The sequence below is a fragment of the Sarcophilus harrisii genome, chromosome 3 (assembly GCF_902635505.1).
Source record: "Sarcophilus harrisii chromosome 3, mSarHar1.11, whole genome shotgun sequence".
In the NCBI taxonomy this organism is placed as follows: Eukaryota; Metazoa; Chordata; class Mammalia; order Dasyuromorphia; family Dasyuridae; genus Sarcophilus; species Sarcophilus harrisii.
Window position 1 is genome coordinate 365184174 of NC_045428.1, and position 27987 is coordinate 365212160.

Consider the following 27987-nt stretch of genomic DNA (forward strand, 5'->3'; position numbering starts at 1 on the left):
AATAACAATAACTCCCTCCTTGGAAACACCTACAACTCCTACCTACAGACCCTTATGTTGACTTAATAGTTCCTGCTTCAGTAAAGGAGGGAATGTTCACATGTCATTCATCATTTCATTTAAAAGTTTGGGGCTGAAGCCACAACCTTTCTTCTAGCCTTTTGTAGATTTCCTATGTGTAGTTATTCATACAATTCTATCACTAATTAAGGTTCACTGTGGGCAAGCAAGTATAGAAAGTATGGGAGTCACTGATCTGAGACTAGAGGAACTTGGACCTTGGGCCCTCAGATTGAATGGAGACATTCCTGTTTTCTTTGATCCTGTCATTCCCCTTTCCCGCCATTTTTGCCTATGTTCAAACTTGTGGATTGTTTCTAGCAGAGAATTCTAGTTCCAATAAAAAGTTGAATTAACAATGTCATTGGAACAGCATTTATGGATTTCTTTGGGATTTATCTTTTCTTTTTTTTTCTTTTTAGAGTTTCATCATGACCCCTTGTGGTCTTCTCACCAACTCCGAACAGCCAGGTAAGTAAATCTACTATGAGTCAAACAAGGACAAAAGAAAGGAGAGAGGACTTCTGAAATCTATAGTTCTTCTGTGGAGTCTTTGATGCAGAGAATTGAGGGCTGATATTCCTTTCCCTTCTCCAGTGCCTCTTAAGAGCATCTCTGTGGATGTGTCTGTCCATGAGTTCGTGGCAGATGTTTCTGCAACCCTGGACTACAAGAATGAGGAAAAAGAACCCGTGGAAGCATTCTTTGTCTTTCCTATGGATGAAGACTCTGCTGTTTATAGCTTCCAGGCACAGGTGGATGGGAAGAGTATAGTGGCAGAAATACAAGAGAAGAAGCAGGTATTAGGGGTCAACAGGGCTCCCCTCTTGCATTCATCATATTAATTCAGTATGTTTTATTGTAGTCTCCTCTGGAAATATTGAGTTGCTTTTGTCCTCATTTGAACTGCTGTTTTTCTCATAGTGTTCTCTTCTGAAAAATGAAAGGGTTGAACTTAGGTAGTCATCATTTTCTGACCCTAAGTCTCTGTATCTTCACTGAAACTATTTGGAGAAAAGTCAACCTGAGTGACTCTTGCTTCTACCCTCAACTTTGTGATTTTTTTCTTTCTGATTGCCTTACCCCTTTCATTATTTCTCCTGGCTTTCTCTCCAAAACTATTTTTTCCTCTTTTATTTGTTCCTAGGACTTCTTCATTCCTGTTTTTTCTCTTGCCCCTCAGGCCCAGGAGAATTATGAGAATGCTATCTCCCAAGGCCAGGAAGCCTTCCTTCTGGAGCAGGATAGCAGCTCTGGTGACATCTTTAGCTGCAGTATAGGAAATTTGCCCCCTGGTCAGAAGGCTGCTGTTACTTTGAGCTATGTTCAAGAACTATCCTTGGAGGCAGATGGGGCTGTTCGCTTTGTCCTACCAGCTGTCTTGAATCCACGCTATCTCTTACAAGGTAAAGAACCCTGGCCTCCTCTGGTAGCAAGGGGCTGGCAGATTGGGGTTGGAAGAACACTGGGGGCATCTGATGTTATCTGGATCCTGTGGCCTAGGTAAGAAAAGGGACCTTAGTTCCTCTTAGAATCACCACTGTACTAAAATATTTGATAACTCATTGCAGAGTCAGCTGCGGCAGACAATATCACCTCTCAAATCCCCCGGCTTCCTAGCAAGGAGCTGCCCTACACATTTAGTGTCAGTGTCAATGTCTGCTCTCCCCATGGCATTGAGAAAGTCCAGTCCAACTGTCCTCTGAGTCCTCTGCGGTATCTGGAAGATGACAAGACAGTTGCCCAGGTAAGTGGATAGGGAACACCATTGCCTTGGTGCCTCTGCCCACTTCCAAACCTGAATCCTTCCCTTTTTTTCTAGTTTCTGTCCAATGTCCTGAACTTTACCTATAAGATGGACAAATTGTATCCTTTTCCCTTCTGTTAGATCTAAATCTTTTTTTTTTTTTTTTCATACCAACTCCATCTCAGAGTGTCATTCACCAATGGGAAAGTAACTCTCTAGTCCCTTGCCTTTATCTGGGAACTCAGAAAAAACTTCTGCAATTTCCTTCTTTTCCCATCATTGCTCTTCTCTGGCTCATCCTCATTCAGATTTCCTTGGCTGAAGGGCATAAGTTTGATCGGGATGTTGAGATTCTGGTTTACTACAGAGAGGTGAACACACCCAGTGTTTCTGTGGAGCTGGGCCAGGCTGATGCTAAACCAGGTGAGCCGATCTCAGGAGGTTGTCACCTTCCTGAGGATATGCCTCCCAAGCATGCTGACATTTGTCCTGTGTCTTACCTTCTGTTACTCCTCTCCTTGTGAAATAAAGATTTCAGAGAAATATTGAAATAGGATGGTTGTAACTATGGGATGTGGTGGTGCTCTCAGGAATACAAAAAAGGAGATTCATTAGCTTACTAAAAGAGAAAATTTAGTATAATAAAAATTATACTAAATGTAGAAATGCTAAGGCTTAAAGAACAGAGAGACTGTTCTGATTGTTGAATATTGTTGTCTGGTCCTTTGACCTAATATAAAATGATAATGTGAATACAGTCACTGACTCAGAATCCCAGAATTGGAAGAACAGATGTTATTATCTAATGCAGGATTTTTTTTTTATAGAAGGTGTTGTCTAACCATAACTTCCCTGTTGCATGCTTATATGTTTTGTTTTGTTGTTAGGATCTTACATTTTGTCCACCTTTTATTTAAGGTGAGTGCATTGAGCACACAGTTGGAGCTGATCATTCATAGTATTTATACCTAGGAGTAAGCAGTTAGGAATGCATCTCACTATTATCATGGCCTGTATACTTATTTTGTGTGTAGCAATAACATAAGCTTTGAATATCTTGTTCAAATTCAGGGATTGTATGTCATTTCTCTGATTTATCATTCTATGCCTTTCCTGTTCTATTTGCCAAGATTTTTCAGAGATCACTGACCCAGCTGTTCAGCTATTTTTCTTTTAATATCTAGTATTTATTACTGAATCTTAGCACTCATGGAGGCCATCAATAACAAGTTATTCATGATCCCTTGGCAACAAACAGTCCCAACAAATGGTTATCCACAGAAGGGATAAATCACACTATTTCATAGAGCAGCCTGTTCTACTTTTTTAAAAAACAGTTTTAAAAGGAATTTTATTTCTTTACATTGGCCTGAAGTCTGCTCAGAAACTATCATCCATTTCATGAGTCTTAAACTGTGGATTGTGATCCCTTATGGGAATGCATAACTGAATGTGGGGATTGCAAAACTATGATTTATTATCAGTATATATTTGATTGTATACCTCTTTTATATAGCTATATACCCATGGTCACATAAAAATTTCTCAGGTGAAAATGGCTCACTAGTAGAAAAAGTTTGACTGTCTTCTTCAGTCAAGCAGAGTTGTGAATTTCAATTTCAAATGACAGCCTTTATTTTTACCACTGGGTAGGTTCCCTGATGGGAGATCCAGCCGTGATGGTGAGTTTCTACCCTAGCATCCCTGAGTCTCAGGAAGAGAGCACTGGTGAATTTATCTTCCTCATGGACCGCTCAGGGAGCATGTCCTGCCCAATGCATAGCCAAGGAGGTGTCCAGTCGCGCATAGATAGTGCAAAGGTACCAGATTCTTCTTCCTGTTATATTCATTTTACATATACTTTTTTTCAGGAGCAAAAATGAAATTTATAGGATTAAACTAATCTTAAATTACTTAATTAAATTATTACTATTTACTTTTTGTGGGCTAAATCTGAATGTGACTATGGGTCAATTCACTGGGACAGGAATCCTGGAAGGGAGAGAGAACAGGTGAAACTGAAATATCATAAAGGTGAAAATTGTCAAAATTTTTGGGAAAAAAATATCTTCTCTACCTTTTTTCTCACTCAGGAAACTCTGGTCCTGCTGCTGAAGAGTTTACCCCTTGGCTGTTTTTTCAATATCTATGGATTTGGATCATCCTTTGACTCATTCTTTCCGTGAGTCTATTTAGAATCACAGCGGTCAGGAAGAGGATGGAGATTAAATAGGGAAGTTTTAAGGGAGATATTATAAACAATATAATCCCAGAATTTGTGAAGAGGTAGTAAAAAATCTGTCTTTGGAGCTTTGGGGATTATAAGAAGTGGACAATAGGTTTAATTTCCTAACATTGTTAGAAAATGTCTCTCATGGAACTCTTATGTCTGTATCTCAGAGAGAGTGTGGTATACACACAGCAGTCTATGGAAGAAGCCGTGCAGAGAGTAAAAACTCTTGCTGCTGACCTGGGAGGAACTGAAATCTTAGAGCCACTGAAGGACATTTATAGAAAATCCTGCAGGCCAGGCCACCCTCGGCAGGTAAGGAACTTAGACTGGGAGCAAGGAAGATACAAATTTTGTTGATATGTCCTCAGCACTTAATTGTCTGAGGTCAGGAGTGATCTGGTTTTCTGGGGCAGTTGGGGTTACATGATTTGCCCAGAATCACATACTAATAAGTAGCTGATGCTAGATTTGTACTTCTTCGAAAGACTCTAGGACTTGTACTATCTAGCTGCCTCATTTTAAATCAATAGTAAGAACACATTGGAGACGTTTAATAGAGTTTCCCTTCTTTGCACTTGGTGCTACAATAATAGTTGAAACTTTATATTATAATATATTGATCTAATTATGATTTATGTCATTGCTATATAAATGTGAAATTATATATATGATATATAAATGATAATGATATTGTTAATATTATTATACAATGGGAGATTCTGGGATGAGCAATCTGCAGTGGCTTTAGTAGAGTCTAACTTCTTGTCTCCCTCTGCAGCTCTTTGTGTTCACAGATGGAGAAGTATGTGATACATGGCAGGTCATTGCTGAAGTTCAGCGCAACAACCAGAATCACAGGTTTGATTTTTGGGATTTAGCCTTTGACAAATACTTAGCATTTCTGTGTTCCTCAGTTTCTTCTATAAAATGAAGGATTGGGACCAAAGAGCCTCTGATGTTTTTTCTTGTTTCCCATCTATGATTCTGTGATGATGAACTGCCTGGGTACCTAAAGAAGGACTCTGACCCCTAATCAGAACTGCACCCCCTAAGACACTTACCCTTTAATTCCCCTCTAAGTAGGAATCAGGAACTTTTCCCCAAGACTTCCCTTGGCCACCTGCTGTCTTCTCATTACAGATGTTTCTCTTTTGGAATTGGAGAAGGGGCTTCCACCAGCCTTATTAAAGGCATTGCTCGGGCAGCTGGAGGTACTGCAGAATTCATCACAGGCAAGGACAGAATGCAGCCCAAGGTAGCATGGTTATTTTATTTTTTTCCCCAAAAGCACTTATTTCAGACTGAGGCACCACAATAGCTACCAGAGTGTGGATATGTCTTTGTCCCCATGTTCTGGGCTCTAACTCTTTTTGGTTGTTTTGGTGCTTGGGAAATGTGCCTGGGATGGGTGAAATGGAACTTTTCCCCTTTCTGGGCCTTGGGACTTTATAGATGTAGATCTGAGAGCTCTGGCGCGTGGAGCAGGGGTAACTTCATTTTCTGTGTTAAAAGGAATCAAAGGTATTCCCTGGAAAAATCTCTGGTCATGACAGATGAATGCTTAAGTTCCCTTAAATGTTATATTAAATGTTATAAAACATGAAGGGTTTGAAACAGATAAAGACCTGTATAAAGACTTCAGAGATCAGGACCTTTCCTTGCTTTCCTTGAAGTTCTGCTTCTGCCACTTAGACTTATCATTGTTTTCTACTTTAAAAATTCCACTATCCTAGTTTCCCTTGAAATGACAAAAAAAGAACTGTGGAAAACAAAGAAAGAGCTATTGTAAGAAAGGAGAAAAGCCTGCCACCATGGTGGTGTGAGATGGGATGAATGAATCTGCCTTTCCTCCGAGAGAGGGCCTCTGGCTCTCAATCTCCCAGAGTGCTCTGTGGCCCTGATTACATGTTGTTCACTGAGTACACACCAATCATTATATCACTGGGAAACCATTATTTTTTGTAGGATTAAATCAGTGTTAAACTAGATTGTCTCCTCAATTCTACTTAGTACCTTGTTTCAAGTTCTGGCCTATAACATCTCGTAGGATCAGATCAATCATACTGAACCATGCTAAATTAGATAATTATTGTCTCTATCAACTCTAATAAGTTAACACTTTGTAAGGATTACAACAAGCTATGATTCAGGAGTTTGGAAGATTAAAGCCTGGTTTCTCACCTGACTAAGGAGGCGGAAATATGTTTTCAAGCAATTGTTCAACCTTCTTCTGAACACTGCGTTTCTAGAAGTCCCTCCCATTTCCAGCTCTGCAGTTTCACTCTGTTCCCTCAGGCCCTTCGGTCTCTAAAGCGGGCCCTGCAGCCAGTGGTCCAGGATGTCTCCCTCACTTGGACTCTCCCCCCTGGGCTGGAGACTACATTACTCTCTCCAGATCCTGCTGTCATCTTCCAGGGTCAGAGGTTAATTGTCTATGCCCAGTTGAAAGGCACAAATGCAGTAAGTCTCCATTCTACTTTTGGATTCCATGGGTATAGCAGCCAATGTTTAAACACTGTTCTAGGCTTTTTTTTTTTTTTTTTTTTTTGGTCAGTGGATGGGTTTATGGTTTATCTAGAGATTACCATGTATAAGGGATGAACAGATGTTTTAATTTCCTTTCCCTTGTGGGGTACCTGGTTCTTAATTTTTTTTTTTTTTTTCCTGAACATTACTCCATTCTGATTTAGCATGGTACATGGGACAGAGTAATGGCTATGGGCCTGGCTTCAAATCTCATCTCAGATGCTTATGACTTATGATCTAAAACTTGATCTCCTTTGGGCCTCTTAGATCACTGCAAGTTCTAGAACTAATATCTTATGCTTGTGTTTTAGTCCTAGACACTTCCTTTAATGAGCTATCTGCTACCTAACCTCTCTACTTATACTATTTTAGTCCAAAGAGGCAGCAGGTGAGGTATGTCTTCAATACAAGATCCAAAGTGATGGCTTCAGGAACACAGTGCCATTCTCCCTGAATCTCAAAGCAGATGACAAGTAAGAGTCCTTGGTGATTTCTGCCTCTCTTTTTATATGCATATTCTTTTTTTTTTTTTAATTTCAATAGTATTTTATTTTTCTAATTGCCTGTAAAGATACCTTTCAACATTCATTTTTCGTATGGTATTGATTTGCAAAATTTTTTTCTCCTTCTCTTCCTTCATTCCCCCTTCCCTTATACAGTAAGCAATCTAGTATAGTAGGTTATACATGTATAATCATTCTAAACATATTTCATATTGTTCATGTTGTAAAAGAAAAGTCAGGACAAAAGAGAAAAACCATGAGAAAAAATGCATACAAAAAAGGTTAAAATAGTATGCCTCAAATCTGCTTTTATTCTCCATAGTTCTCTTTTATGTATAGATAGCATTTCTTATCCAAAGTTCCAGTTGTCTTAGATCATTATATTGCTGAGAAGAGCTAAGTCTATCATAGTTGAGCGTTACATAATCTTTCTCTATGTACAGTGTGTTCCTGGTTCTGCTTACTTCCCTCAGTATCAATTCGTACAAGTCTTTCCAAGCATTTCTGATTACTTGCCTATTCCTGAGGAAGTAATCTCTTTAATTTCTCATTAATTTCCCTCATATTGACACATCCTTCTTTTCCTCTTATTCCCTATCTGTATTGGGAAGCCTTGGATTTGGGGGTTAGGAGTGTCTTCCCAGGTCCCCAGGGGTAGCACAGAAGATTGTCTCTTTCTAGACTTACCATTCACCGTTTGGCTGCCAAGTCCATGATCCAGACCTTTGAAGGAAATTTAGAGGATGCTGCAAAAGACAAGAAAAAAGTGGTGGATATCAGCCTTCAGTCAGGAGTTGTCTCCTCTCACACAGCTTATATTGCTATCAATAAGGAGCTCAATCAACCTATTCAAGGGCCCCTGACTCAGAGGGACATCCCATTAGGAGTTCCTTATAGTGGGTGTTCACTCTTCCAATGTGTAGCTGCGTCAGGTAAGGTGAACGTGACCTCCTTGTCTCACAGTTTAGGAAGAAAGAGGTTAGATCAATGAATGTCTTTTTCATATCTGTAAATCCTGGGTGAAATTTCAAGTTTTTTTTAATGGAGTAGCTTTCCTGCTGCCATATGAGAGGGGGAAGTGAAATCATCTCTTGGGTAGAAGAGGGATAGAAAATCATAGAGAAGAAAGAAATAAAGAAGCAGAGCGGGGATAAATATTAAAGAAACAGAAATCCTACAGGTAAAGAAAGATATGCTTACTAAAATTATAGCCTTTTTATTCCTGAATCGCTTAAAGTTATATAGATGGGTGCCAAAAATAGATATTAGCTACCAAGAAAATCTAAGAAACACTTAACAGCTAGTGGGGGGACTACTTTTCACACCTAGTGACTGAGACTCCTGAGAAAGAATCTTATTGCTAAAGAGAGAGTATGTCAGGCACCATACCTAGTTTTGAAGAATAGTTATCCTTCCTCTGGATTTCCTGCCTGACCCAAGGATACTGAAGCTGTTCTGATCTTAACTTTTGTTCTTCTGGTTTCAGAAGCATATTTTTGTCCTATGCCTTTATCTGGTACATCTTCCTTAGAATTCTGTTCTAGTGGATTTGCGTTTCATGATTGTGAAGATCACGGTCTCTGTGAAGTTGATTCTTCCACAGAGATGTCTTCCATAGGTAAGATTCCATTTTACTTCTGTGCTTTTGAATTTTGGTCTGTTCTACCTATAGGAGTTTCCAGATGGGTGCTTTCTCTTCAAAAAACAGAAAACTGCCATAATTGTACAAATCAGAGGGGCTTTCTTTTAAAATGGCTTCACCCCAAAGTAGGTCACATCTCATGGGTACAGAGAAGTTCATCATAGAGGAAAGAGGGATTCTGGACTCTGCTTTGAGTCATTATACCTTTGAGTGTCTTTGAATCTTTACCTCAGAAAAGTATTAGGCAAGTGGAAGGAGTTGATTTGTTTTCAAATTGCTCCTGTGGACCTTTCCTGCCTACCTTGTTCTTTAGTAACTTACGTAATTTATTCACAAAGATATTCTCTTCCTGATAGCTAAGCTTCATTTCTTTGTTTTCTCTTCTCTGCTCCAGTCTTCACTAAAACTTTGACTTCCAGTAAAAGGAGAATAATCTTATTTATGAATCCTTTAAGGCCCATCCTTTTCTTTCTTTTTTTTTTCTTTTAATAATAATAATGTATATATATTTTAATTACATGTATAGATGGTTTTCAACATTATCTTAAGATTTTGATTTCTAAATCTTTCTCCTTGTCTCCCTTCAGTCCCTGCTCCACAAGACGGAAATTAATTTTGATATAAGGGAAATTAATCATTTAAACATCTTTCTATTCTAGTCAATTTGTGAAAGTGAAATTAAATGAAAAGGAAAAATGGGAAAGAAAAAATTTTTTAAAAGTGATAATACTATACTTCAATCTGTATTCAGATTCCATAATTCTTTCTCTAGATATGGATGGCATTTTTCATCACAAATCTTTCACAATTTTCTTAAATTACTCTATTTCTGAGAAGAGCTAAGTATGTTATATTTGATCATCACATAATGTTGCTTTCTACTTCTTTTACTTAGTATCACTTCATATAAAGTAATATATTATATTAATTAATATATATTAACACAATAATATTCCATTATATCCCCATATATATATGCATTATATATATATATATATATATATATATATATATATATATTTATATTTATTTTCAGCTATTTTCCAAATGATGAACATCCCCATTTTTTTTTCTTGGTTTTTTAAAAAAATTTTTATTAAAGCTTTTTATTTTTCAAAACATATGCATGGGCAATTCTTAAACATTAGTCCTTGCAAAACCTTGTATTCCAGTCCCCTCCCCTTCCATATCTTCCCTTTGGAAGTTAATTAATTGTTAAAATAAAAAATATATTTGAATCTAATTATATGCAACAATTTATATAATTATCGTGTTGCAAAAAGAAAAATCAAATTTCAGACCCTTTAAAAAAAAAAAAATAAAATGCAAAAAACAAAATAAAAGTGAAAATATTTGAAACCATATTACTTCCCAAGTCCTTCGGTGTAGATGGTTCTCTTCATCACTAAAGAATTTTAACAGGGCAGCCAGGTGGCATAGTAGATAGAGCACCAGTCCTGAAGTCAGAAAGACCTGAGTTCAAAATCTGGCCTCAGATATTTTACACTTCTTAGCTGTGTGACCCTGGGCAAGTCACTTAACCCCTATTGCCTCAGGAAAAGCAAACAAAAAAACCCCAATTGGTTTGAATCATCTCATTGTTGAAGAGAGCCATATCCATCAGAATTGATCATCTTATAATCTTTTTGTTGCTGTGTATGATGATCTCCTGGTTCTGCTTATTTCACTCAGTATCTGTTCATGTAAGTCTCTCCAGACATCTCTATCATCCTCCTGATCATTTCTTATAGAACAATAATATTCCATAACATTCGTATCCAGTAACTTATTCATCCATTCTCCAACTGATGGGCATCCACTCAGTTTCCATTTTCTTTGCTACTACAAAGAGAGCTGTCACAAATATTTTTTGCACATGTGAGTACCTTTGTCTCTTTTGAGATCTCTTTGGGATATAAGCCCAGTAGAAACACTGTTGGATCAAAGGGTATGCACAGTTTGATAACTTTTTGAGTATAGTTCCAAATTGCTCTTCAGAATGGTTGGATCCATTCACTATTCCACTATTAATGTATTAATGTCCCATTTTCCCCACATCCCCTCCAGCATTCATCATTATCTTTTCCTTCAATTTGGTGAATCTGAGAGAGTGGAAATCTAGGTTGTCAATTTGGATTTCTCTGATCAATTGATTTGAAACCTTTTCATATAACTAGAAAGGTTTCAATTTTTCATCTGAAAATTGGTCTGTTAATTCCTTTGGACCATTTGTTGACTGGAGAATGGCTTGAATTCTTAAAATTTGGTTAATTTCATATATTTTAGAAATGAGGGCTTTACCAGAACCTTTGACTGTAAAAAGTTTCCCAATTTATTGTTTCCTTCCAATCTTGTCTCATTAGTTTTTGTTTGAAAACTTTTAAACTTAATAAATCAAAATTATTGTTTTGTATTAAAATGATTCTATTCCTCTTTTGATCAACCCTTCCCTCCTCCACAAGATCTGAGAGGTATATACTTATTTCTTCTAATTTGAATAATGTTTTTAATGTTTGATTTGAAATTTTGTTTTGTCTTTTTGGTGTTAGGTGTAAGGCGTGCCTTGTTTTGGCCATTGTTTTAGTTTTTTTTGGCAAATGGTTGGGATTCTTTGTCAAAAGGGGTTTTTGGTTTGTTAAAACAAGATTTTATGGAATTTTTTTGTTTTGTGAACCAAAGGCCCTGATTTTCTCTTTTTTGCGGAAAAAGGATGGAAATGTTTTTATAATATGTTTACTTGATAAAGGCCTTCATTTGCATTTTTTTTTTTTTCCCTTTTGGTTTCTTGGATTTTTGTTTTTCTTGAATGAATTTGTTGTTTTTTTTAGGTTAGTAAAAAGTTTTTGGGAGTTGGTTGGTATTGTAAAAAAGTTGGGTTGATTTTTTTTTTTTTTTATTTTTAATTTTAAGTAGCCAAATTTTTTTTCGTTTGTTTTAAATAACTTTTTTTGTGGAAAGTTGGTTTAGTTTTAAGTTTGATTTTTCCTTGGGTGGCCCATTTTTTATTTGTTTTTTGTTTTTTTGTTCCTTTTTGGTTGGGATTTAGTAGGAAAAGGGATGATTTTGTGGATTTTTTTGGCCTGCAATTTTCTTTAAATTAAGTTATTTTTTTTTTTTTTTTTTTTCTTTTTTTATTTATTTTTTTTCTATTAAAAATTATGATGGGTTTTTTTGTTTTTTTTTAAGTTTTTATTTGGCCCTTGGGGTTTTTTTTTTTGGGCAAATAAATTTGTAAAAAATTTTCCCATTCAATTTGGCTTTTTGGAATTTTTTTGCTAGTGTTTTTTGGATAAATTTTAATTGTGTTTGGATTTGGCAACCCATTCCTTCCTTTGGGATTTTAAGCCAATTTTTTTTGGGCTATTTTTTGGGGCTTTTTTATTTTTAAAATGGTTTTATTGGCTGTGTTTTTTTTGGCCTTTAATTTGTTTTGGGTTTTTGCCCAATTACTTTTTTTGAGTTTTCCATTAACCCTGTGTCTTTTTCATTTCTAATTGGGTTTTCTAAAAGATTTACCTTGGTTTTTTTTGTTTTTATTTTACCTTTTTAATTTTTTTTTTTTTGTGGGAATTTTTTTAGTTTTCTTGTTTTTTTTCCTTTGGTTTTCTAGTTTGTAACAAATTTCCTTGGGTTTTTTGGGGGTTTTTTTGGGGAAGTGTTTGGTAATTTTTTGGTTATTTTTACCTTTATTGTAAAATAGGGGTTTCTTTTGGATATTTTCCTGAAAAAACCTTGTGTAGGCTTTTTTTTTTCATCAAGGGATTTTCAGGGGTTTCTAACTTAGATTGTTTCTTTCTTGGGATTTTGTTCCAGGTTTTTGTTTTTCCAAGGTGGTTTTTAATTTGCTTTTTTTTTTTTTTTTAATTTTTGTTTTGATTGATTTTTGATGTTTTGGGTTTTTCTTTTCCTTGTTTTGTTTTCGTTTTTGGGTTTTTTTTTAAACCTTTTTTTGGTTTTTTTTTTCCCTTTTGGGTTTTTTTAAAACTTTTTTTTTTCTTGGATTTTTTTTTTTCCATTTATAAATTTTCTTTTTTTAAAGGATTTTTTTGATTTTCAAATTTTTGTTTTGGGTTGTTTTTTTTGGCTTTTGTCAAATTTGTTTTAAGGGTTATATATTTTTTTTTCCATTTTTCCTAAATTTTTTTAATTTTTTCTTTCGGTTTTTTGTGTTTTTTACCAAACTGTTTGGTTTTTCTTTTTCCTTTATTTTTTTTTTAGTTTCTTTTTAAGGTTTTTTTTTTTTCTAGGGAGGTTTTGTGATGGGGGCCAATTTATTTTTAGGCTTTTTGGAGACAATTTGCTTTTTAGTTCCTTTGGGTTTAAGTTTGTTTTTCTTTAATAAAAAATTTTTTGTGGTTAAGGTTTTTTTTGTTTTTTATTTTTTTAAAGAAAATTTTTAGGGGGGTTGTTTTAAGGGGGCAAGAAGGTTTTGTCCGGTTTCCCTAAAATTTGGTTTGGTGATTCTTTAAGTGGGATGTTTGGGTCCCAATGAAGGGAAATTCTGGTGTTTTTTCTTTTTTGGGTTCTTGGGTTTTGCCTTTTTGGTTGTTTGGGTTTTGGGTTTGTTTTATAAAACCTTTTCTTGGTGATTTCAACCTTTTGGCTTGCCCAACCAAGGAAAGGAGGAGTTTTTCAATTAAATTCCTGTAGGGATTTTCCTTTTCCTGGGTAGAAATTTTAGGGTGGTTTCCCCAGTTTTGCCTTTGGGTTGAGTTGGGTTTTATATTTTTTCTCTTTCCTTTTGGCCCGTTTTTAGGTTGAATTGGGAGCAGGGAACCTTTTGGTTGATTCTTTCTTTTTCTTGTTTGGGGAATTTGGAATTTTTTTTATAAATTTTATTTAATTTTTAAATTTTAAATATTTGTTGTTGGGGTTTTCTTGGTGGAGGTTTAATTAGAGGAGGTGGGGTTGGTAATTTTTTTAAAGGGTCATGGGAAATTTTCAAAGGGAAATGGGTTTATTTTTCCATTTTATTTTGGTTTCCACATTTTCCCAGTTTTTTTTAGGTTGCTTATTAAAATAAAATTTTTTGGCTTTTGGTTTTTCCTTTTAATTTTTTATTAGCTTTTGGGTGTTTTTATTTATTGGTTTTGTTTGAATTTCCCAAAGTTTTGGAAATTTGGTTTTTGTTTCCTTTGGTATAAGTTTAATTTTGCTTTTGCTTTTGGATTTTGGTTGAGGATTTGGTGGCATTTTTTGTTTTAGTTTCTTTTTGGTTTTCCCAGTTTTTTAAAAACCCCTTTTTCAAACAAATTTGTCATTTTGTTTTTTTTTAATTTGGCCAGTTTCTATTTGGTGGCAAGGTTTTGGTTGTTTTTAAATTTTTATTTTTTAGTTTGTGTTTTGGGCTTTTTTTTTTTACCCTTTTATAATTGGTTTTTTTTCCTTTCTGGGAAAATTTTGGGCCTTGTTTTTCCTTTAATTAACCAATTATTTTGTTTTAAGGCTATTTCCATTTTGGAATATTTTAAATCCGGAAAAAAAAATAAATTTTGTTTTCATTTTTTTCCCTTCAATTTGATGTTTTTTTTGTTTGGGAAAATTTTTTAAAATTTTTTTTGGCTTTTGGTTTTAGAGTTTTGGTTGTTTTATAAATTTTTCTCCAAAGGGATTTTTTTTTTCTTAATGTTGGACTTTTTTGTTAAATTTACTTATAGAAAATACTTATTGGGATTTGGTGTTGGTTTGCACCATTTGCTTTTCCAAAGTTTTAATTTTTTTAGTTTTTTCTCCTTTGGGTTTTTAAAGTAATATAATATCATCCTCAAAGGTTAGGTATTCCCTTTTTCCCTTCTGTTTTACCTAGTTTTTTATCGTTTTTTAATTTTTAGGTTCTGGTTTTTACCTCCTTTTTTTTTTTAATTTTATTTAGTTTTTTGTTTCTGGAAGAATTTTGTTTATTTTTCTTTTTATTTTAGTTTTAACCTTTAAATTTAAGGAAAATTTAATTTTTTTATTTCATTTGGTCCTTTGGTAGTTTTATTATTTGTTTTTTTACTTAAATTTTTAGATTTTTTTGGTTTGTTTGCTTACCTTCCTTTTTTTCCTTTTTAAATAGGATTTTTTTCTGTTTAGGCCTTTTAAATTTTAAAATAATTTTATGTGGGATTTTTCCTTCAAAATTTTTTTAAAGGGTTAATTTTAGGTTGTTTTAATTTCAAGTTTTCTATTTTAATGGGAGTTTCCATACCTATTTACCTAATTTGTTTTTTAATTTGTTTTACCTCCTCCTTTTTTTTTTATTTTATGGTTTTTTTTTTCATTTTGTTTCTTTCTTTTTTTTTGTTAATTTCATTTTTAATTTTTTATTGGTATTTTTTAATTTTTCTTTTTTTGGTTTTTTTGTTTTTTTGTTATTGGTTTTTTTTTTAACTTATAAGACTTATACCTGCAATATTTTTTTTTTTGGGAATTGATGGTTAAGGAATTTAAGGTTTTTTTTTATTTCTTTTTGAATTTCTTTTTCTTTGGTATGGTTTAAGTATTTAAATTCTTTTAATGGCCCTTTTTGGTGTTTTTTAACTGTTTTGTTAGAATATTTTTAGTTTTTTTTTCTTGATTTTTTTTTTTTTTTTTAATTTGGTTTTTTTTTTTTTGTTTTTTTTTTTTTTTTTTCTTTTATGGGTAAAAATTTAAAAGGGTTTTTTTTTTTAAAAGTGAATGCAAAATTTGGTTTTCTTTTCCCTTTTTTCTAATTTAGGAAAAATTAAATAAATTATATTTTTATATAACTTGGTGTGGAAAATTTTGGGTTAAATTTTTTTTGTAAGAAAAATTTTTGGGAAAAGTTGTTTTTTTTTCCGTTTTTTTGGGTTTCAAATGGGTAAATTTTTAAATTTAAAATTTTGGTTAAGATTTTTTAAATTGTTACGGAAGGTAAATTTTTTTACTTTTAAACTTTGGCTTTGGTTTTAAAAAAAAAGAAAAAATTAATATGTTTGTTTTTTTTTTTTGGCGGTGGGTTTTTCTTTCTTGGAAATTTGGGGCTTAGTTTGGTGGGTTTAAGGTTTTAAAAGACAATTATGGTTTTTGGTTGTTTTTTTATTTATAGGTTTGGGTTTGGTTTGCAAAGAATGATGGTTTGGGCCTTTATATTAATTTTCACAGGAAGTTGTTATGATAAATTTGAAGGTTTTTTCTAATTTTTTCCAAATTTGTTTTCTTTTCTGCCATATTACTTTTAGGTAAGGGATGGAAATTTTAAAGGTGTTTTATTTTTTTTTTAATTAATGTAATATAGGAAAGGGTTTTTTTTTTAAATGGAAAATTATTTTTTATGTTAAAATTAATTTAAATTCCATATATGTATGATTTTAATTTTTTTAATTATGGGAAAATGATTTTAGAAAGAAAAGAAAGAAAAAAAAATTAAGAAAAAATAAAGAAAGGGTTGGAAATGGCTTTTCTGTTTTCTTGGGTTTTGGTTCATTGGTTTTGTTTGTTCTTTTAAAATATTATATTAAAATTCCATTTTTTTTGTAACCTTTTTTTTTTTTTTTTTTTTTTTTATATATTATTTTGGAATACTTTTTGCTTTTAATTTGTTTATGGTATTTTCCTTTTAAATAATGTTTTTATTTTTGATTGGTTTTGGTATAATTATGGGAACTGGTTTGTAAATTATGTTTTTTATGTTTTTCAGTTTTCTTTAGCAATTTTTGTTAAATTATGATTTTTTTTTTGTCTCAAAATTTTAGTTATGGAGTTTTATCAAATTTTTTTTTTTATTTTTTTTAAAAATGTTTTTTTCTTTCAGTTAATATTAAAAATTTTTAATTATAACTATAATTGGTTTGGCATTTAACCTCCTTTTGGTTCTCTTTTTGTTTGTGGGTATTTTTTTTGATAATCCTGTTTTATTCCGTTTTAAAATTTTTTCCTTGTATTTTGGATATTTTTTTGTTTTTTTTTCGGTGATTCATTTTTCTTTTGTAAATTGGTGTTTTTGTGGCTTGGTATATTCTTGAATGAATAAATTTTTTGGTTGTTTTATTGTTAATTTTACCTTTAAATTTGGAAAAACCATAAAATTTTTTTTGTTTAGATTTTTAATAAAATTAGATTGGAAAGGTGTTTTTGGGTTTTTTTTTTTGTGTTTGTTTTATTAGGAAAATTTTTCCTTTCCTCCTTATGTTTCTTATTTTTTTTTTTTAATTTGGTATTTTATTTTTTCTTTTGGTTTTTATGTTAAAAACTTTTTGGAATTTGTTTTTTTTTGGTTTTAAATTTCTTCTTTCCTTCCTTTTCTTGGAGGAAACCATTTGGTAGAGGTTTAAGATGGAATTTTTGTTGATAATGTGGTCTTGTGGATTTTGTGGATTTTTTTGTATTCCTGCCAATTTTTTAAAGTTTTTTTTTTCCTTTTTTTAGTTTATTTTTGATTTCTTTTGTTTTGAAAATATTTGAGTGGGTTTTTTTGTCTCCAAATTTTTTTTTTGTTTTTTTTCTTTTTGTTGTTAAATTTTAGTATAGTATTGGATAATGGTGGATAATGGTTTTTTTATTTGCCTTTGATGGCTTTGGTTTTCTATTGAATTGTTTTTAGTTGGTTATTGCTTTTTTGGGTTGTTGAATGGTTTTAGTATTTAAATAGTTGATTTTTGCGGCTTTTTTCTGTCCTTTGAGTCTTAAAATGATTTCTGGGTTTTGCTTGTGGGATGAGTTTGGGTGATAGTTTTAGTTTGTTGGTCCCTTGGTTTTTGGTTAAAATTTTTGTTTTATATTTTATTTTTAGGTTTATTTTGTTTTTGGTTTTTTTTAAATTTTGGTTTTGTTTTTAAATTTTTTTGGCAATTTTCTTAAAATTGGGTTTTTTTTTTTTTTTTCTTTTTCCTTTAGGTATTCCACTTTAATTTGGTGGGTTTTTTGGTTTTTAATAAATTATACAGTATTGATTAATTGTTTTTAAAGTTTGGTAAGTTAAGTGTGAATTCCATCTGGACCCTAAAGGTTTTTCCTTAAGGTTTTTTGGATGGTTTTTTCCTTTTTTAAAATGGGATTTTTTGTGTTTCTTTTTTTCTTTTAAATTGGGAATTTATTTTTAATAAATATTAATTTTTTTTTTTTTTTTTCATTATTTTTTTTTCTTTTTCTTTTTGAAAAAAATTTATTATAGCTTTTTATTGACAAAACATATGCATGTGTAATTTTTTCAAAATTATCCTTTTAAAGGTTTCCTTTCAACTTTTCTTTCTTCCCCAGACCCTTTCCCCCAAGATGGGGTGTTATCAATTTAAAAAGTATATTTAAATACAATATATGTATTTATTTATACAGTTATTTTAATTACAAGAAAAATCAAGAGTTAGAAAGAAGGTAAAAATAACTGAGAAGAAAAACAAAAATGGCCTATAATGAAAGAGTTAAATGTTAAGATGGGTTCCACCTTTTGTTAGTGTTTTTTCCTGGGTGAAGTGTTTTTTTTATTATTGATCAATTGGAAATTGGTTTGGAACTTTCCTTTGTTGAAAGGCATGTTCTGCGAATTATCCTCATATAAAGTATTGATGTTAAGTGTTTTAATGTTTTGGTTTCTTTTTTTACTTTAAATCAGTTTCAATTAAAGTATTCTCCAAAGCCTCTTGTTTCATTCCTGGTTGGTTTCTTATAGAACAATAAATTTCATAAATTCATATAATTTTTTTTTTTAATATTTATCCATTTCATTGAGATTGTCAGATTTATTGGCATATAATTGGGCAAAATAACTCCATCTAATTGTTTTAATTTCTTTTACATTCAAATTTTCCCCTTTCATTTTTGATACTAGTAGATTTTTTTTTTGTTTTGTTTTTTTTAAATTAAAATAACCTATGGTTTATATACTTCATTATTTTCTTCATAAACCAGCTTCTAAATGTATCTGTTACATGGTATTCTTACTTTCAATTTTATTAATTTTTCGATTTTCAGAATTTCTAATTTGGAGTTTGAGGATTTTGAATTTATTCTAGTTTTTTTTTAATATTCATGCCCAATTCATTGATGTGTTCTATAAAATTTCTCCAAAACTGTTAGTTTTGCCTTGCATCCCATTTTAGTATGTTATCTCATTGTTGTTCTTTTAATTAAATTATTGTTTGTTTCTGTGATTTATGTTTTGACCCACTTATCCTTTAGAGTTAGATTATTTAGTTGCCAATTAATTTTTAATCTTTTTCCACTGCCCTTTATTGAATGTAATTTTTATTGCATTAATATCTAAAAAGCATGTATTTTCTATTTATTCTTTTCTGTATCTGGTAATGAGGTTTTTATGTTCTCATATGTGGTCATTTTTTTGGGTGGGTACCATGTACTAATGTGTAAAAGATATAATCCTTTCTATTCTGTTTTCTCCAGAGAGCTATAATTTCTAACTTTTTCAGAATTCTGTTCACCTTTACTTTTTTTCTGTTTATTTTGTGGTTAGATTAATTTAGTTCTGAGAGAAAGAAGTTGAGGTCCCCTGCTACTATAATTTTACTATCTATTTCTTTTTATAACTTATTCAAGTTCTTTTTCAAAAATTTAGATGTTTCTTTTGGGGTGGCTCTGGGTTTGGTTTGGGAATTCTTTTTTGTGGAAAGTTTTAAACTGTGGGTTTACCTCTTGGGATTAATTTAATTGAAAGGTTGGTCCAAAAATTTGAATGAAATTTTTTTTTTTTTTCTTTTATTGGAGTTGTTTCCTTTGGGGTGGAAAAAGTTGTGGTGGAAAAAATTTTAAGGAAGTTTTATTTTGTGGTTTTTTTTTGTTTTGTTTTCCTTATTTTCTAAATTTTTTTCTTTTAAAATTGGTTTTTTTTTTGCTTTTTGTTTTTGTTTGGATTTTGGTTAATACTTTTTTTTTTTACTGGGGTTAAAAGTTTTCCAAATTTCCTTACCTTTTTCTTTTTGTGTGTCTGTGAAATGTGTTTTTCATGTAAAAAAATGGTTGTAAAAAAAGTTTTTTTATTTAGGTTTTTTTTTTCCCACAATTATAAAAAAATTTTTTAATTTCTTTTTGATTTTTTTTTTAGTGGTTTTTTTTTACCCTTTTTCTTTTATGGAATTGTTGGGTTGAAAAATTAAAGGGGGAAAAACCATTGGGAGAGATTAAAACCAGTAAAAATGTGTGGTTGATTTTTTAGTATTTGTTTTTTTTTTTTCAAAAATTTGGTTGGTTTTTCATTTTTTTTTGATAATGCAAGAATTAGTATTTTCCAATAAATTATCTTTGGTCATGTAAAATGTTTTATAATAAGTTATGTTGTGAAAAATAAGACCCTTTTAATTTCTGAAGAGAAAATAAAGAAAATTGGTATTGGGCTTTTTGAATTTAGCCTAAGTTTTTTTAGGGAAAGGTGCATTTTTAATTTTTAGAGTTGTTTTAATTCCTTGTTTGTTTGGAAAATTTGTGGAATTTCCAGTGATGATTTCATTATTGTTGTTTTTTGTATAGTAATTTATTTTGCTTTTGGTCAGCTCATGGGAAGTTTTTGATTTTTTTTGAGAATGTGTTTCTTTTGGGTGGTTTTTTAAATATTTCACAATTTTTTGGTGGTTTCTCCAACTGATGGGGTTTCTTTTCTTAATTTTTGGCCCTTGGAAATGTAAGTTTTTTCCTTTTCTTTTTTCCCGGGCATTTTTGGGATATGTTTGAGTGGTTCTGGTGGGGTATGATGGTTTTTTTAGATGGTTGGGCTTTTAAAAATGGGGTTTGCAGGCTTTCCCATTATTAATTGTTTTGTTTTTTATTCCTTTTTTGTTTTTCCTTTTCTGTTTTAGAACAATGGTAGTAAGTTCCTTCAAAGTTGTTTTTTTTTTTGGTTAATTTGGTGAGTTAAAGAATTTTTAAAAATGTTTTAGATGGTTGATTTGTTTTGAAATTTTTGTTTTTATAAATTTTGATTTGTTTTTGGTGTTTGAAATGGGATTTTACGAGAAATTTGCATTTTTTTGTTTTTTTTTTTTGATAATTATTTAATTTTTTCTTTTTTTTGTTTTTCCTCAAAAGTTTTCCTTTTGGATTCCTTCTTTTCAATTTGTTTTTTAAAGGCCCCTTTTTTCTTGTAGGGAAGAAGATTTTATAAATTTTTATCCAAGTGAGTGTGTTTTGTTTTCCTTTCTTTTGAGTTAATTTTGGAACTTTTTATTTACCCTTTGTTCCTTTTGTTTCCAATGTAAAGGGTTTTTTGCCTTGTTTTATGGGTATTTAATTTTACCCTTTTAGTTTTTCCTTTTTTCTTTGGTAATTTCTTTCATTTTTAATTTAAGTTTTCCTTTTTGATTTTAATTTCACCTTGACACTGTGTCCTTTGTTATATATACTTTTTCCTAAATGTTTAGTAATGAGAAAGTTTTGTTTTAAGGGTATTATTTTCCTATTTTATAAAATAAAGTTTAAGTTTTTAATAAGTTCCTTTGTTATTTTTCCTTTTTTTGTTGTTTAGGTTTTGAAAAAATTAAAAAATTTGGGTTTTTTAATTAGGAAGTTTGAAAGTTCCTTTTAAACATTTAATGGTCATTTTTTCCATTTTTTTTCATTTTCCCTTTAATATCCCATTTTTTGTTGGGTGATGGTTTTGATTTAATTTTAATTGTTTTTGTTTTTCAGAAATTGTTTTTCCAAGTTTTTAAGGAGTTGTTAAAATTTGTTTTAATTTTGTTGTGTTACCAAATATTTTTAATTTGTTTTTTTGTTTCTTTTGTTTCTTTTTTGTTTCTTTTTTGTTTCTTTTGTTTCTTTTTTTTCCTTGACCGGGGAATTTGGTTTATGAATTTTGTAATTTTTTCAAAATGGGCTTTTCTTTTTGGGGGTTTTTTGGGTTTTGGAGGGCCTTTTTGTTTCGTTTGGAATGGGTTAACAAGTTGAGGTTAAAGTTTCAAATTTTTTTGTTTTTTCAAGTTTTTTTCCTTTGGGAAGGGTTTTTAGAACCCTTTTTTCCTTGGTTTTAAAAGAGGATAAGTTTTGACTATTTTTGTTTTCTTTTAAATCTTGATTTTAAAGTTTGCTTTAGCCACAAAAAGGGGAAGAAGATGTCGGCCTCCAGTTTCCAAGGAAGTTTAAGTGGGTTTTCCCTGAAAGGAAGTTTTTGCCAATGCCCCACTGGTATCAACCAATTTTTATTGGCTGGGAAAACCTTTTTTGTTGTAGGGTTAATTTTTGGAAATTAAATTAATTAAATTGTTTCCTCAATTTCCACGGTATTTTGTTTTAAGTTTTTGGTTTAAATAAATTCTCCGTAGGATTAAATTAACCATCTGGAAAATGCTAAATTAGTAAATTGTTTTTTCCACTTACTTATTTTTTTTTTTTTTTTCTATTTTTTTAAATTATATAAGGGGAATTTTTTAGTTTTCTTTTAATGATTTAGTCCTTAGTATTTTGTAAAAATTTTTGTTTCGTTTAGAGTTTCTGCCCTAACAAATTTTTGGGTGTTTTCTTTTTGGGATTTTTTTCAAATGGTAATTTGGTGGATTTTTCCAATTTGTTTTTATTCCTGTTTTAATAATTTTTGAAATATGATGTTCAGGGATTTTTTTTTAAATTTAATTTTCTTGTCCTTGTAACTTAAATTATTCCCTTAGTTTTTTTTTCCAATGGAAAATTTCAATTTTAATTTTTTTTTTTTTAATTATTTTTTTTCATATTTTGATTTTATGGAGTTTTAGTTTTCATAGTTCTTTTTTTGGTCTTATTTTCTTAAGTCAAACTTTTGTACCCTTTTTTTTCCCATTTGGTCAATTCAGATTTTTGTTTTGTTTTTTGAAAGGAGCTATTTTCTTTGAGGAATTTTTGTATATAATTTTCCCCACTTTAAAAATTTCTTTTACCAAGGTGTTGATTCTTCTTTTTAATCATTCTTTTGCATTACTGATTTCTTTTCCCAATTTTGCTTCTCTTTCTCTAATTTTCACTTAAGAATCCATTTTAAATCTTATTAAAATGAATACTAAAAATGTCTTGATATATAATTTAAAAATAGGATTAAAAATAATCATTAGGCAAAAAAAAAATCCATTAATTTATTTTTGGCTTGTTACTAGTTTATATTTTTCTTTCCCTTCCCCAACTCCCATTTTATGTATTTATTTATTTAAAACTTCAATGCAAAATTAGTTTAAAAAATTAGAAAAGAAAAAGAACTCATCTCCTTTAAAAAATTATGTGCCTAGAAGAACATCAGGGGATGAATTAAAAATATGGGACAATAAATTTCCATTTCAAGGAAGCATAACTGACTGTCTTTTTGTTGTTGTTGTTGTTTCCTTGTAGGTTTTCTTTTGTTCCCTGCTGTGTAGTGTCTATTTTATTGTTTTTTCCCCTTTCCTCCAACCCTCTCCCCCAAGCATACTGCAGTTAAACATGGATATATTTCTGTATACATATATTTACATACACCCAAACATATATAAATATGCAAATATATTGATATATAATACACCTACACACATACATATCCTCAGACACTTATATATACATATCCATGAATGCATTCATACATTTAAAACAATATTAATTTGACTTACAGATAATGTAAATTTTCTCTTGATTGAATTGCTTTTTAAAATTGACTTTGAGATCAATGATTAATACTCTTACTTTTCTCCCCTAATAAATAATACTCCTGATCATTACTATTATGTTTGTGTGTATTTGTTATTTCTTATCCCTGCAAATTCTTCTATTCTACTTAAGCTAATTTGCATTTTTCTTTGATGTTTCATATGTAATTATTTTTAAATTTTTTTAAATGATAGCTTTTTATTGACAGAACATGGGTAATTTTTCAACATTGTCCCTTGCACTCACTTCTGTTCCAACTTTTCCCTTCCCTCCCTCCATCCCCTACCCTAAATGGCAGGTAATCTCAAACATGTTAAACATGGTAAAGTATATTTTAAATACAATATATGTGTACACATCCATACAGTTCTCTTGTTGCACAAGAAAAATCAGATTCAGAAGGTAAAAATAACCTGGGAAGAAAAACAAAAATGTAAGTAGTCCACATTCATTTCCTAGTGTTCCCTCTCTGGGTGTAGCTGATTCTGTCCATCATTGATCAATTGGAACTGAATTGGATCTTCTCATTGTCAAAGATATTCACGTATATTAGAATACATCCTTATACAGTGTTGTTGTTGCCGTGTATAATGACCTCCTGGTTCTGCTCATTTCACGTAGCATCAGTTCTTGTAAGTCTCTCCAAGCTTCTCTGTATTCATCCTGCTGGTCATTTCTTACAGAACAATAATATTCCATAATATTCACATACTGTCACAATTTACCCAACCCTTCTCCAATTGATGGGCATCCATTCAGTTTCCAGTTTCTGGCCACAAACATTTTTGCACGTGTGGGTCCTTTTCCCTTCTTTATGATCTCTTTGGGATATAAGCCCATTAGTAGCACTGCTGGATCAAAGGGTATGCACAGTTTGATAACTTTTTGAGCATAGTTCCAAATTGCTCTCCAGAATGGTTGGATCCGTTCACAATTCCATCAACAATGTATCAGTGTCCCAGTTTTCCCACATCCCCTCCAACATTCATCATTACCTTTTCGTGTCATTTTAGCCAATCTGAGAGATGTGTAGTGGTATCTCAGAGATGTCTTAATTTGCATTTCTCTGATCAATAGTGATTTGGAACACTTTCATTCATATGTAATTATTTTGACACTGTTGTTCTCATCTAAGTTTATACCTTGATGCTCCCTGTTACTATAGTAACTATATAGGCAGGTTCTTCTTTTGCTCATTTTTTCTACCTATTTCATGACTTGGTAAAGTGGGCAATCATGTCAGCAGATTAAAGGTGTAAGGACTAAATTGTGAGTAGGCAGAAAAAATTAAGTAAAACAGAGCAGGAATAGGCAAGTCATTTTATTTTTGTTACTAAAATATTTGGAGGACAAAACATGTTTCTATAGAGTGTTGGACTCTGCTCCTGCACTCTCTTGGTGCTTTGGCCTTGAGTCCTTGCTACTGACTTGCAGTGGATCTCAGGACCGAACTGCTCTTGCACTGGATGGGGATGTCTTCCTGCTGGCTTGTTCTTTGGGCAGGGCCTTGCTGCTAGTTTGGGGATCATTGCCACTGGTCAGCAATGGGGGCATGGCCTAAATGGTAGCCTGCATTGGGCTCAGGGCCTTTCTATCTTGCTGCTCTGGTACTCCTAGTTTGCACTGCTGTGGGGTCTACCTGGTACGATTGCTCTGGGATTCAGCAGAGCCTTGGGGGAATTATTGGGGACTGTGTGACTGTCTGAGGCCCCTTGGATATGAAACCTAGGGACTCTCAGACTGGGGTTAATGTAAGGAGACATCTCCATTTCCCCCTCCTAATGTATCCTCCTTTGTGTCTACTAGTCTTTACAGAATGACATTTCACTCAGCTGCCTTTGGGGTGTGATTGATGCTGAAGTTTACAATTTATTTCCTCAGAGGCATGCTCTACAGAGTCCCCACTTCTGCAGCTGATTTCCCTGCAAAAGGCAGATGGCTCCTGGGAACTGGATGAAGCTCTGGCCTCAGTCCTGGATGTGAGTGTTCAGAGTGCACTGGCTGCTTTGCCTGATCAGGTAAGACCCAGAGAGAAGAGGGCAGAGGGTGGGGGTTTGTACCAGAGGAAAGAACAAGGGAGAGCCATCTGCCTTTGGATAGAGTGATGGGTATCATTACACATTAGTGTGGCCTATGACTGAGAGGTTGATGGAAATGCTTTTTAGGCCTTAAAGCAGGCTTAGTAGTTCCTCATGTGCTCTGGGAACAGTGCTCTGGGTTCTCTGGAAACATTGAACAAAGCAATAAGGGCAGGAAACTGGAAGGAAAAGTAGTAATTCTGTCTGGAATTAGTATTTCTGTGGTCCTGGGTGGATTAAGAGCCACCTAAAGGTTTGTCTTCCCATTTCTGGGGTACCCTTACACTGTGGCCTGTGTTCTGTGTGTTCCCTAGAATAAAGATGTTCCAACCTGGGCAACTATCTTGGCTGTGCTGTGGATGCACAATTTCAGTCAGGACCAAAGAGAAGAATGGGAACTTCTGGAAAGGAAAGCTGTGGCATGGATCCGGGCTCGATCTGGTAAGGAATCTGCCTGGAGAACCTTTTCCCTCCTACATCAGAAGACTTATTGTTCCCTCAGATATTACCTCATTTTCCCCTCTGTGGTGGGAGATGGAGAGACTGATGGCCGGATTCCTTTCTGTCCCACTTTTTGATCTCTTAACACAGAGGAAAGACTCACAAGTAGTGAGAGACATAGAGGGGATACAAGGAGGTTGGAAATGCTTATGGGAAAGGGTGGTAAGATATGAAGACCTAGTAGTCTTGGCTCTCTTCTCCTTCCTTTTGCCAGACTGCTAGCATCCATCCTATATTAGTCCCACCAATGCTTCCAGGGTGAGCCTGAGACTGATCTACCCAGCTCTTCTCTCCTCTGGTTTCAAATATATTGTACTTTAGAAGTATTTCTGGGACCAGGAAACATGAAAGGGGAATTAAAGGAATGGGAAACAAGGAAGAGCGTGACTCTTGAAGGTGATAGAGCAGTGTTTAATACAGTGCTTTCTGTTAAGCATAAAAATGCTTATTGAATGTATAATACAGTGCCTCCTGTTAAGCATAGATGGTTAATGAATGTGTAATATGGTGTCTCCTGTTATGCATAATAAATACTTAATGAATGTTTGCTGGAAGTAGAAATAGTTGGGGCAGGGCAGAATGGGAATATGGCTAGGTAGGTTGTATAAGAGCATTATAACTGTAATCAGGAGGATCAAAATTCAAATTTGGCCTCAGATGCTTACTAGGCAAGTCAGTTAACTGTGCCTATGTAAAATGAGCTGGAAAAAGGAATGACAAATCATTCTAGTGTCTTTGTGATCCCAATGGGGTTTGGTTGGCAGAGTCACACGTTATTGAAACTGTTGAATTATAGTTTTAAATAGTATTGAATAATAGAATAATATTGAATTACTAGAAGGAAAAAAGAATGAATAAAGGAGGGGAGATGAAAGGGAATAAGATATACATGTGAAAGGAATTTACTTTCCTGCTTTTCTTAGTTTCTCTTCTTATCCATCTTCTTGTGTTTATAGATTCTTCCCTGGGTGAATACGTCAAAGCTGCCAATGCTCTCCTGAAATCATCTGTGGATCCTGCTGTCTTTGGTCTGTGAGAGCAGAAATGAAAATGTTTGTCTTTGGCTGCTGATCCTTATCCTCTATGCTGCTAAAATCTTTCACTGTATGTGCCTTTCTGATTCATTGCCCATAGAAACTGGTCAATCAGATTCTATTTGGTTCAATTCAAGTACTTATTAAAGGCCCTGTTGTGAGTTGGGTATGTGCTAGGAGCTAATGCTGTGAAGTCACAAGTAATAACCTTCTCATACAAGCACCATGCATTCTACTGGGGAAAGCAGCAACTATACACATTAGTATATTCAAAAGTATATGTGAAATTAATAAAATACTATTTTTTTTGGGGGGGGGAGGAGAACTAGGAAGAAGCAAACAACTAGGGGAATCAAGAAAGGCCTCTTTCAGTTCTACTAACACTTTAAACCAAATTATTCTTTGTTTTTAACTGACAATTACTCTAGCTTTTCCCCTTGCCCTTTTTAGATTATCCCAAAGCATATTAAATAAAGAGAGTTTCCCCCCATTTTAATCTATGTGTAGGTAGAGACATTAATTTTGAAGAGAGAATGAAAATTTATGTGAAGATAGGACATACTTCTACAATGACATGTGTTATTGTATAGCAGAACTAGAATTATTTGTATTAGATGACTTTAAAAATTCTTCTAATGCTTTATCTTCCACATTCCCTGGGTAAATCTTGGTGAGCAGATAAAGACCCCAAACATAGGGCCCTTGAGGGTGAAGGCAGGCATTAGGTTTCTCCTTACTCAGTGCCTGGGAATGGAATTGGAAAGAGATACCCAAACTGCACTGGATCAGCCTGATTCTGTCTGTATAGCCTTTAAATCCTCTATATCTACAAGCACTGATGAGCGCCCCATGTCACCCATGTAAGCTATTGGAGACAGAGATTTCTCTGTGTATGTATGTGCATTTCTATGGACTATTGCCCCTTTGTTTCCTTGCCTTGTTCTTTGCTGAACAGCAATAAAGGTAAATCTGGGATAGAAATAAACAGCTTCCTCTGTGATATGAAGGAAAATGTGTTTGCATGTTGGCCCTTATATCCCTACTTGCCTTGCTATGAGTACTTGAGTTTTTCAGTAAATATTATTTTCTGCAAATATTCTAAAACAAGAATAAAATGAGTTGCCTATTATTGAT

At 32.6% G+C, this 27987-nt stretch overlaps 1 protein-coding gene across 7 annotated transcripts in view; it reads left to right on the forward strand.

Moving 5' to 3' along the window:
* Positions 1-27987, forward strand: part of LOC100916907 (von Willebrand factor A domain-containing protein 5A-like) — a 31317-nt gene extending 3330 nt beyond the window's left edge. For 5 of the 7 annotated variants that reach the window (XM_031960215.1, XM_031960213.1, XM_031960217.1 and 2 more), the window contains 17 exons: positions 483-531; positions 658-860; positions 1244-1466; positions 1632-1807; positions 2116-2230; positions 3461-3627; positions 3901-3989; positions 4208-4352; positions 4819-4898; positions 5181-5295; positions 6336-6500; positions 6939-7039; positions 7751-8001; positions 8556-8687; positions 25122-25258; positions 25633-25759; positions 26776-27987. In XM_031960215.1, the coding sequence (XP_031816075.1) occupies positions 492-531; positions 658-860; positions 1244-1466; positions 1632-1807; positions 2116-2230; positions 3461-3627; positions 3901-3989; positions 4208-4352; positions 4819-4898; positions 5181-5295; positions 6336-6500; positions 6939-7039; positions 7751-8001; positions 8556-8687; positions 25122-25258; positions 25633-25759; positions 26776-26855 (2346 nt within the window). In that variant the 5' untranslated portion in view covers positions 483-491 and the 3' untranslated portion in view covers positions 26856-27987. The remainder of the gene's footprint in view (positions 1-482; positions 532-657; positions 861-1243; positions 1467-1631; positions 1808-2115; positions 2231-3460; positions 3628-3900; positions 3990-4207; positions 4353-4818; positions 4899-5180; positions 5296-6335; positions 6501-6938; positions 7040-7750; positions 8002-8555; positions 8688-25121; positions 25259-25632; positions 25760-26775) is intronic. The other 2 variants (XM_031960212.1, XM_031960214.1) reach the window with 2 other exon arrangements.